Source organism: Pseudorca crassidens, chromosome 19, assembly GCF_039906515.1.
Source record: "Pseudorca crassidens isolate mPseCra1 chromosome 19, mPseCra1.hap1, whole genome shotgun sequence".
Classification (NCBI taxonomy): Eukaryota; Metazoa; Chordata; class Mammalia; order Artiodactyla; family Delphinidae; genus Pseudorca; species Pseudorca crassidens.
In genome coordinates, this window is record NC_090314.1 from 49,742,576 (window position 1) to 49,754,809 (window position 12,234).

General features: G+C 40.2%; 1 protein-coding gene across 3 annotated transcripts in view; it reads left to right on the top strand.

Moving 5' to 3' along the window:
• MAP3K3 (mitogen-activated protein kinase kinase kinase 3) overlaps nt 1-12,234 on the top strand; it is a 62,457-nt gene that overhangs the window by 21,933 nt on the left and 28,290 nt on the right. For 2 of the 3 annotated variants that reach the window (XM_067716356.1, XM_067716355.1), the window contains 2 exons: nt 5,952-6,051; nt 10,776-10,889. In XM_067716356.1, the coding sequence (XP_067572457.1) occupies nt 5,952-6,051; nt 10,776-10,889 (214 nt within the window). Of the gene's footprint in view, nt 1-5,288; nt 5,739-5,951; nt 6,052-10,775; nt 10,890-12,234 lie in introns of those variants that run through there. The other variant, XM_067716357.1, reaches the window with a different exon arrangement.

Genomic DNA, 12,234 nt, shown 5'->3' on the forward strand with positions numbered 1-12,234 from the left:
GATTAGGATCTCCTTCCCTTCATGTCTGAACACTGGTGGGGATGGTTGTCCTGGGTGTTAGACCCCTCTTTGAAGTACTGGCCTAAAAATGTCTGTTATTCAAGGTGGTAGCAGCAGCTTAGATCTTACCAAACCTGGGAGTGCTGGTTTCTGATCTTGACCAGACTTTTGGGCTGCTTTTGGGGGTTTTGAATGGCTCATCACCAGGCCAAATGCAGGAAAATTTATCTCTGAGCCTGATGTTTTTCTAACTGTGCTAGAGACATCTGAGTGATCTCCTGGTATTTTATTCAGAAAGGCTGGCCCCGGGGACTTCCCTGGTGGTGCAGTGGTTAAGAATCTGCCTGCCAAGGCACGGGACATGGGTTCGATCCCTGGTCCAGGAAGATCCCACATGCTGCAGAGCAACTAAGCCTGTGTGCCACAACTACTGAGCCTGTGCTCTAGAGCCTGTGAGCCACAATGGCTGAGCCTGCGAGCCACAACTGCTGAGCCCACATGCCGCAACTGCTGAAGCCCGTAGGTCTGGAGCCATGCTCCACAGCAAGAGAAGCCACCGCAATGAGAAGCCTGTGCACCGCAAGGAAGAGTAGCCCCTGCTTGCCACAGCTAGAGAAAACCCACACGCAGCAACGAAGACCCAATGCAGCCAAAAAAATAAATAAATTTAAAAAATTGATTTAAAAAAAAAAAGGCTGGCCCCTTTTGAATTAATAGAAAGGTATTCTCTCAAAAGAATCCAGAAAACACTCATATCTAGATAACCCATATCTAGATTGCACCTAATTATTGTTTGGGACAGTTGATTTGAGGGAAAAATAAGGATTACAATATGGATGGATTTCCTGGTAGATATAAGCTAATACATTCAGCAGTATAATTTCCAAAAATGAAAGGTAGTGATGGATGAAGGAAAAGTTATAGAGAAATTATCTTCCTGAGATGTTATGCTTTGTGTGAAGGATAGATTATGGTTTATAGTAATATCCTATCAATGTTGTTCAGTAGAACTTGCTGCTGTAATGGAAAGGTTCTATAGTAATCCCTTGGTAGCCGAGGGAATTGGTTCCAGGACCCCCTGTGGATACCAAACTCCTTGGATGGTCAAGTCTCTTAGGTAAAATGGTGCAGTCTTGGCATATAGCCTATGTACATCTTCGTGTATACTTTAAATCATCTCTAGATTACTTATAATACCTAATACAATGTAAATGCCATGTAAATAGTTGCCAGCATGTGGCAAATTCAAGTTTTGCTCTTTGGAACTTTCTGGAATTTTTTTCAGATTTTTTTTTTTTTTTTTTTTTTTTTTTTTTGCAGTACACAGGCCTCTCTCTCACTGTTGTGGCCTCTCCCGCTGCAGAGCACAGGATCCGGACGCACAGGCTCAGCAGCCATGGCTCACGGGCCCAGCCGCTCCACGGCATGTGGGATCTTCCCGGACCGGGGCACGAACCCGTGTCCCCTGCATCGGCAGGCAGACTCTCAACCACTGCGCCACCAGGGAAGCCCTTTTTCAGATATTTTTGATCTGCAGATATGGACCTGTGGATATGGAGGGCCGACTTATAGCTGAGTTCTCCAGTATACTAGGCACTTGCCACATGTATCTAGTGAGCACTTGCAATGTGGCTAGTGGGACTGAAAGAGCCAATTCTAAAATTTAATTTGAATTTAAATAGCCACATGTGGCTAGTGGCTACCATACTGAACAGCGCAGTTCTAGATGATAACAGCTTTTATGGTGCCCACTGATTTCAGCCAGCCAGATTTCATTAAAATCCAATGGCTTACCTATCAAATTACCCATGACATTTTTCACAGAACTAGAACAAATAATCCTAAAATTTATGTGGAATCATAAAAGGCTAAGAATTGCCAAAGCAATCCTGAGGAAAAAGAACAAAGCCAGAGGCATACCCCTCCCAGACTTCAGGCAATACTACGAAGCTACAGTAATCAAAACAGTATGGTATTGGCACAAAAACAGACATTTGAATCAATGGAACACACAGTAGAGAGCCCAGCAATAAACCCACATTACCTACCATTAATCTTTGACAAAGGAGGCAAGAATATACAATGGAGAAAAGAGAGTCTCTTCAAGTGGTGTTGGGAAAGCTGGACAGCCACGTGTAAATCAGTGAAGTTAGAACACACCCTTACACCATACACAAAAATAAACTTGAAATGGCTTGAAGACTTAAATATAATACACGACACCATAAAACTCCTAGAAGAGAACATAGGCAAAACATTCTCTGACATAAATCATACTATTTTCTTAGGTCAGTCTGCCAAGGCAAGAGAAATAAAAGCAAAAATAAACAAATGAGACCTAATCAAACTTACAGGCTTTTGCACAGCAAAGGAAACCATAAACAAAATGAAAAGACATCCTATGGACTGGGAGGAAATATTTGCAAATTGATGCAACTGACAAAGGCTTAATTTCCAAAATATACAAACAGCTCATACAACTCAATAACAAAGAAACAAACAGCCCAATCGAAAAATGGGCAGAAGACCTAGTTAGACATTTCTCCATAGAAGACATACAGGTTGCCAGCAGGCACATGAAAAGATGCTCAGCGTCGCTAACTGTTAAAGAAGTGCAAATCAGAACTGCAATGAGGTATCACCTCACACTGGTCAGAATGGCCATCATTACAAAGTCTACAAATAACTAATGCTGGAAAGGGTGTGGAGAAAAGGCAACCCTCCTACACTGTCGATGGGAATGTAAATTGGTGCAGCCACTATGGAGAACAGTATGGAGATTCCTCAAAAAACTAAAAGTAAAGTTGCCATATGATCCAGCAATCCCACTCCTGGGCATATATCCAGACAAAACTATAATTCAAAAGATACATGCACCCCTGTGTTCACAGCAGCACTATTTACAGTAGCCAAGACATGGAAACAACCTAAATGCCCATCGACAGATGAATGGACAAAGAGGATGTGATACATATATACAATGGAATACTACTCAGCCATAAAAAAGAACGAAATAATGCAATTTGCAGCAACATGGATGGAACTAAAGATTATCATACTAAGTGAAGTAAGTCAGAAAGAGAAAGACAGGACTTCCCTAGTGGCACAGTGGTTAAGAATCTGCCTGCCAATGCAGGGGACATGGGTTTGAGCCCTGGTCTGGGAAGATCCCACTTGCTATGGAGCAACTAAGCCCATGCACCACAACTACTGAGCCTGCGCTCTAGAGCCCGTGAGCCACAACTGCTGAGCCCATGTGCCACAACTACTGAAGCCCGCGCTCCTGGAGCCTGTGCTCTGCAACAAGAGAAGCCACCGTAATGAGAAGCCCGTGCACTGCAAGGAAGAGTAGCCCCTGATCACCGCAACTAGAGGAAGCCCGCACGTGGCAATGAAGAACCAACACAGCCAAAAATAAATAAATAAATAAATTTCTTTTAAAAAAAGAGAAAGACAGATACCAGATGATATCACTTATATGTGGAATCTAAAATATGACACAAATGAACTTGTCTATGAAACAGAAACAGACTCGCAGACATAGAGAACAGACTTGTGGTTGCCAGTGGGGAGGGGGGTGGGGGAGGGATGGATTGGGAGTTTGGGATTAGCAGATGCAAACTATTATATATAGAATGGATAAACAAGATCCTACCGTATAGCACAGGGAACTATATCCAATATCCTATGATAAACCATAATGGAAAAGAATATGAAAAATAATGCATGTATATGTATAACTGAATCACTTTGCTATACAGGAGAAATTAATATAACATTGTAAAATTAACTATACTTCAATAAGATAAATTTTTTAAAAAATGGCTTAGATCCCTCTTTGCTGTGGCTTATTGCTTCTTCCTCTGGTTATACCACTTCCCAGTCTGGGGGAGCAGGGAGTATATGAGAGAACCACGCACTTCTTCCTGTCAGTGTGGAGGAGGGCAAGAACTATAGAGGCTGATGGCTGAGTGCTGCTAGTCCGCCACACACTAGTCAGATTTCATCTAAGTCTAGACATGCTAACAGATTAAGGTGGTTTTAATATACATTTTCCCCTATCACATTAAGCATCTTTTCATGTGTTTATTAGCCATTCATCATATCCTTTGCTTGTGTTTCTATTGGGCTGTCTTTTTCTTATTGATTTTTGCAAGTATTTTCTCCAAGTTTGGTATTTCTTTTTAACTTTTTTTTTTTAAAGAAGATGTTGGGGGTAGGAGTTTATTAATTAATTAATTTATTTTTGCTGTGTTGGGTCTTTGTTTCTGTGCAAGGGCTTTCTCTAGTTGTGGCAAGCGGGGGCCACTCTTCATCGCGGTGCGCGGGCCTCTCACTATCGCGGCCTCTCTTGTTGCGGAGCACAGGCTCCAGATACACAGGCTCAGTAGTTGTGGCTCACGGGCCTAGTTGCTCCGCGGCATGTGGGATCCTCCCAGACCAGGGCTCGAACCCGTGTCCCCTGCATTAGCAGGCAGATTCTCAACCACTGCGCCATCAGGGAAGCCCTCTTTTTAACTTTGTTGATGGTTTATTTTCCCATCAAAAGTTTAAATTTTTGTTGTCAAACTTGTCTTCTTCCTTTTTGTCTTATCTATTTTATGCAATGCTTAGGAAGACCTTCCCTGCTCTAATATTTTTTTCAATCCTGTATTTTCTTTATACATATATATATATATATGTATGTGTATATATATATATATAATATATATGGGTTTCTGATATTCTCTTCTGTTTATCTCTTTGCTTATTTTTTTTAAATATTTATTTGGTTGCGTGGGGTCTTAGTTGCGGCAGGCGGGCTCCTTAGTTGTGGCTCATGGGCTCCTTAGTTGCAGCACGTGGACTCCTTAGTTGTGGCATGCGAACTCTTAGTTGCAAAAGGCATGTGAGATCTAGTTCCCTGACCAGGGATCGAACCCAGGCCCCCTGCATTGGGAGTGTGGAGTCTTATCCACTGTGTCACCAGGGAAGTCCCTCTTTGCTTATTTTTGTTTTAATTATTTAAGTTTTAGAGTGTTGGGTTGGTCCCATATAAAATTGCCACTTTTATATGCAAAAATTGTTGACTACCTCCAGTATCATATAGTTAAACCTAATGCATTAATTAAAGCTTTTTATTAAAAACATTTCAAGCACACACAAAAATAGAATATGATACTCAACCCCCAAGGACCTGTCACCCAACTTCAACATTATCAACATTTTGCCAACCTTGTTTCATCTATCCCCACTTGTAAATTTTGCTGTGACATTTAACGACAAATCATTTTAAGACCTCTTTGAACATGTTCTTACTCTACCATCTATTTATAGAAATTGTTCTTTGAACTGACCTAGAGAGTCTCTCTAGAAGAGCATCAATATCAACGCTACTTACATGCACACATGTGTCACTGGTTAAGAAAAAACTGATCAGGCATATAACCAACTCAAGGGGAATTCCTGTGACTATGGCAGGAAATGTCAGTTCTGAGGATAATCAGCATTGAGATTACTGTGGCATCTCAAAAATGAACAATGGAAGAGACCTTTCAAGTCCTGGAGTTGAGTTGATTATAGGAGTTAAGACCATGTTTTCAGGACTGCTGCTCCAATCCCCAGGTTTTCTTCCTAACAGGAATATTTGAAGCATAGTTTTTAAATCCAGGTATCCTCCTATGATACTGCACTGTCATTGACCGAAAGAGCTGAGATGAAGTGGAAGAACAATGGCTGAGATTGAGTACTGCTCATAGGTACTGTTGACAAACCTGAGAGATGCTCAGAAGAAGGGTGAAAAGATAAAGGTAGACGTAAGAGAAGAAAAAAATACAGAGAAAGGCAAGCTGCATGAAAAATAAAAAGAGAATTCTATGTTGAAAAGAAAAGGAAGATAACACTCAGGAGCCATAGCTTCTAAACCCTGCATTTAAAATATACAGTTAACCATGATTTCTGTTCCTTTTCAGAATTATAGCATTCAGCCGGCCTGTAAGATATGAAGATGTGGAGCACAAGGTGACGACAGTGTTTGGGCAGCCTCTTGATCTACATTACATGAACAATGAGGTACGAAAGATGGATGGTGTGCGGGCAAGGGAGGCCCAGCTGCCTACCTTTTTTCTCTCTGTTTAACTGAGGATTTCCTAGTTTGTTCCTTAATGTCATCTTCAGGTTTTCATTTTCTGGAGCCTCTTTCCTTAATTCCAGTAATTCTGCGATTTCTCTTTTTTATTACATGGGAGGTTACATAGCTATGTCCATTCCCTCTGCTCATTGAATGCTGGTAGCTCTAATACTCCATGGTGGAATCAGGTACGCGATTAGGGTCAGGGCTTATATTGTCTCCTTTACATTTTGTAGGTTATCTTTTTCCTTCCAGCACAGCCTTAGTAGCAGAGGGTTCAGTAGGGCTGGGGAGGTGTGGAAAACTGGTGGGTAGATCCTCTATTGACAGGCATAAATGCTGGATTCTTCTCTCAGAGTTTAACTTCTAACTGTAGCTGGTTCCAAACGTTAGCACCTACTCTAATGATTTCTTTAACTCTTAGTCCTCCTAACCCCGCCCAACAGCCATTTTATTTATTCATACTTTGAACATCACCCAGGAAGGAATTCTTTTGAATGTCAGTTACTTGGCTGCTTTCCCAGCTCCAAGGAACGTACTAGAGGCTGCAGTCTGCTTAGGCTGGTGCTTTGCATTAGTCTGAAAGGCACTGTTTGTGCCCAATAAGGAGCCTGCACCTTGAGGGAACTGAGTTGGGGGGAAAGACAGGAAAGCTGGGCAACCTGATGGCTCTTTGAGAGTCAGGTCCTTACTTTGTAGTTTTTCTTTTTTTTAAATTTATTTATTTTAATTTATTTATTTTTGGCTGGGTTGGGTCTTAGTAGCTGTGCGGTGTTTCTCTAATTTCGGTGAGCAGGGGCTACTCTTCGTTGCGGTGCGCGGTCTTCTCATTGCAGTAGCTTCTCTTGTTGCAGAGCATGGACTCTAGGCACGCAGGCTTCAGTAGTTGTGGCACGTGGGCTCAGTAGTTGTGGCTTGCAGGCTCCAGAGCACAGCCTCAGTAGTTGTGGCGCACAGGCTTAGTTGCTCCGCGGCATGTGGGATCTTCCCGGACCAGGGCTTGAACCCATGTCCCCTGCATTGGCAGGCAGATTCTTAACCACTGCGCCACCAGGGAAGTCCCCTTACTTTGTAGTTTTATTTTATTGGTTGAAAAGTTAAGAATTTCCTCTACTTTGGGGCTTAAATCTGTAGGAGATGACATTTGTTGGCAAAAACTCTGTGGTCCTCTTCATATAAAATGTACAACCACAACTGGATATATGCACTGCCAAATAGCTAACAAAAATAACACCATCTGATTTTTGCTTTTTGGATAAATTTTAGAAATACAGCAAATTTGAAAAATAAACCACTAACTCTATAGTTAATAAATAACACAGATGTAAGTATTTTAAAGTATGTAAAGTAACACATTTTAAATACAGGATTTGAGAACTCCCCCCCAAATACAAATGTCAAATCCATAGAAGTTTAAAAAATTGCAGCTCAAGCATCAGTGACTATATAAGAAAGTGAGGCTGAAGTCAGCTAGCCAATCAGCATTAAAGAAGGTGTTCTTTAGTTAGTAAAGACTTTTCTGGATGATTTAGTACCACTTGTTTCTCTTTCCATTAATATTTCCATTAAGAATTTCAGATGTCCCAAAATCCATTTTCAAACTCTTTTGCCAAGGGAATGACTGCCCAGAATGTTGAGCATTCCTTTATTCAAATGTTTATACAGATATTGATTTTAAAGCCAAATATAAGTAATTGTCATTATTTTTTGAGTCAGTGAAGACTAATTTATTTGAGCATTTATTTTTCATCACTTTGTTTTTTGTTGTTTTTTGTTTTTTGGCTGTGCTGCACGGCTTGCAGGATCTCAGTTCCCCGACCAGGGATTGAACCTGGTCCATGGCAGTGAAAGCCTGGAATCCTAACCACTAGACCACCAGGGAACTCCCATAATTGTTACTATTTTAAATCATTCACGTCTTTCCGCAGTCTGCTAATGTCAGTGACCAAGAATTGACTAATTTACTTACATCTTATTAATTTCAAATGTCTCAACTATTTTTCTTTTCTTTGCCCTCTAAACCCTGTCTTGTCAGGATTTGTGAACGACAAATGAAAAAATCTGTTGAGATTTTATTTTATTTATGTTTATATTTTTGTAATAATAGCTTTATTGAGATATAATTCACCTGCCATAGAATTTACTCTTATTTTTAAATTTACATTTTAAACTGTATAATTCAGTGGTTTTAGTGTATTCACAGAGTTGTGTAACTAACATCACTACCTGATTCCAAAACTTTTTCATCACCCCAAAGAGAAATCCTGTAGTTCTTAGGAGTCACTTCCCATTCTCCCCACTCCCCAGTCCCTGGCAACCACTTATTTACTTTCTGCCTCTCTGGATTTGCCTATTATGAACATTCATATATATGGAATCACACAATATGTGGCCTTTTGTGTTTGGCTTCTTTCACTAAGCATGTTTTCAAGGCTCATCTATGCTGTAGCATGTCTCATACTTCATTCCTTTTTATGGCTGAATAATATTCCATTATATGGTTATACCACATTTTGTGTATCCATTCATCTGTTGATGGACACTTGAGTTGTTTTCACTTTTGGCTATTATAAATAATGCTGCTATGAACATTTGTGTACAAATTTTTATATGAACAAATGTTTTCAATTCTCTAAAATATACCTGAGTGGAATGATGGTTCTTGTAGAAACTCTGTATTTAACTTTTGGAGGAACTGCCCAACTTTCGCGTATCAACTGGTACCACTTTACATTTCTACCAGCAATGTACGAGGGTTGCAATTTCTCTACATCATCACCAATACTTGTGATTCTCTCTTTTTTTTTTTTTCTTTTTTAAAAAAATTATAGCCATCCTAGTAGACGTGAAGTGGTATCTTATTGTGGTTTTTAACTTTCATTTCCTTAATGACTAACAATGTTGAGTAGCTTTTCATGTGCTTATTAGCCATTTTTTCATTTTCTTTGGACAAATATCTATTCAAATCCTTTGCCCTTTTAAAAAATCGGATTGTTTGTCCTTTTATTGTTGAATTGTAAGAGTTCTTTATATATTCTGGATACTAGACCCTTATCATACATTTGCAAAATTGTAGTTTTTTTTTTTTTAAGTTAAAACCTACTCCAGTAATTTCTTTATCTTCCCCTGTCTCCACCCACCCCTTCCTCGCCTCCCCCAACACCAGTCCTTATTTATCCCTACTTTGAGTGTTACCCAGGAAGGAATTCTTTTACAATATGATATGATTTGTAAAATTTTCTCCCATTCCATGGGTTGTCTTGAGGTTTTATTTTAAATACTGTTTTTACTATTTGTTTTTTCCTGGCCTGGGGTTTAGAGTTCTCACTTCCTTGTATTCTGAATGGGGAACTGAAGAAATTAATTGGATTTTTGCTTTATGTTTGCCACAAGTACATAAGATCTGACATTTTTTAGGTCTTAGGCAAAGCATAGTTTTGCATCTTTTAATACTAAGTACTCATAATATCTTTTGCTTCTAACAGTGAGTGAGGCTTATCTGTACCCTCAAGAACCATCTCTTTAATACTTCAGTGGAATGAAAACAGAGGAAGTAGTTTTTCGTTCTAGTCACTGATTTTTTTTAACCTTTATACATTAAGATACTAAACCCTTCTATGCAGTCTAAGTTTGTGTTCTTATTTGAGTAACGTTTTCATCCTCTGCCTGACCCCTCCTCCTCCTGTGCCTTTTCTGCTTATTCTGTTAATGTCAGCACAGGGTAGAATGGGACATGATTCTACTGCTTAATCTAGGAAGAAATATGGGGCCTATAACTGTTTCGGATTTGATGCTTTGGAGTAAAGGGTATTTTTAGAGACGAAGCTTTTCTTAGAAAATATCTTGGGGGGGGTGGGATGAATTGGGAGATTGGGATTGACATATATACACTATCGATACTATGTATAAAATAGATAACTAATGAGAACCTACTGTATAGCTCAGGGAACTCTACTCAGTGCTCTGTGGTGACCTAAATGGGAAGGAAATCCAAAAAAGAGGGGATATATGTATACGTATAGCTGTTTCACTATAGCTGTTTCATTTCACTTTGCTGTACAGTAGAAACTAACACAATATTGTAAAGCCACTATACTCAAATAAAAATTTTAAAAAAAACTGAAAATATTTTAAAAAATATTTTTATACCATCAAAAAAAAATACCTTGAAATAAAGTACTGATATGTGCTACAGCATGGATGAACTCAAAAACGTTAAGCAAAGTGAAGGAAGCTAGATGCAAAAGGCTATGAATTGAATTGAATTGAATATGAATTGTGTGATTTCATTTATATGAAATGTCCAGAAAATGCAAATCTCTAGAGACAGAAAGTAGATTAGTGGTGGCCTGGGGTAAGAGGTAGAAAAGGGGAGTGACTCTGAATGGGCACAGGAGATCTTTTTGGAGCAATGGAAATGTTTTGAAATTGAATTGTGGTGATGGTTGCACAACTCTGTAAATTTACCAAAAATCTTTGAATTGTAAACTTAATAAAAAGGGAAAGAAAATATCTTTGTGGTTTCAATTAGATCTTTTAAGACCCCATAGTATCCACTGAGATTGTTTTCCTCCAAATTTATTTTTTTGTTGCTTATTTTGCTCATTTTTGCAAACTAAAGACTTATGTTTTATGTGATTTCCTTTTTCTGTGTCCTGTGTCACAGCTCTCCATCCTGCTGAAGAACCAAGATGATCTTGATAAAGCAATTGATATTTTGGATAGAAGCTCAAGCATGAAAAGCCTTAGGATATTGCTGCTGTCCCAGGACAGAAACCATGTAAGTAGCCCCTGTCACGGCCTGACAGCTGAAGACAAAGCTTGCTGTCCTTCAGGAGTCCAGCTTGCTTCCTTGACAGAATTTTGTGTTCCTTAGTCACTGCTAAAGCGAGAACGTAGGTGTGGCCCAGCCCACTGGGTCAGTAGCCATTTAGCCTTCTGCATTTGATTTGACTGCGAAGCCAGATCATTGGTGTTAAAATTGCAACTGAAGGTGACTTGGCTTGTGGTATGGGAGGAAGGGAAACATTTTATGATAAAGGAGGAAATTCTTTTTCTCTGTATTTATGTTCTTTCGACTAGATTTGGACCCCAGCAAGAAAGATTTGCTCAGCGTGGGGGAGCTGATTAGTAGAGGCTGTCAAGGATTTGAGACTATCATGCTTTGTAAACCCAACTCCCACAACTCCTCGGCAACCATGACTTTCCCTTGGGACACATGTAGGAAACAAACTTTCCCTTCTGTTCAGTGGAAAAAAGGCCATGGTCTAAAGGGCCTCTTGTAATTTACCAGCTGCTACCTTACCAAATGGCAGCAATCTGTGGGGGCCTTCAGAAGTGAGGGATCATCCCTTATGTAGTTTCCTCTCCTAAAGGGTCCCTGGGGGCCTACATTTCACAAGAATGCTTGTAATCTGGGTCTGTCTTCTAATCACTGATGGCTCTACCAGTTTTCTTCAGATGCATGTTCCTGAAGGTTTCTTGGCACTCTTTCCTTTCCTTATGCTTGAAGACAGCCAACTGTGGACAGCTGACATTACTGTCTGAGAACTATGGACGCTCCATACCAGGACAGAGTTTAGATGGAATGGTGCTTTATGCTGACTATTTATTTAGTTAGTTAGTTAGTTAGCGGTACGCAGGCCTCTCACCGCTGTGGCCTCTCCCCTTGCGGAGCACAGGCTCCGGACGCGCAGGCTCAGTGGCCATGGCTCACGGGCCCAGCCGCTCCGCGGCATGTGGGATCCTCCTGGACCGGGGCACGAACCCGTGTCCCCTGCATCGGCAGGCGGACTCTCAACCACTGCACCACCAGGGAAGCCCCTGACCATTTAGTTTTAAAGACACCTTGGACTGTCTATTGATTAGCGAAAGACACAGGAGAATGCGGTTAGGAAGGCTTAGAGTAAAGAAGACATTTTCTCATATTATAGAAGTGTCCTTGAGCATGAGGACTGGTCTTCTCTCTCACAATGTCTTCTTTTCTGGATGTGTTTTGGGAAGTATTCTGAAGTAAAATATATACTTTATTATTTCATTTCTCTGTTCAAGTTACTCACCTGCTCCTTGTAGGCCTTCCTCGTTGCCTATCATGTAAGATCTAAATTTAGCCTGGCACCCAAGGG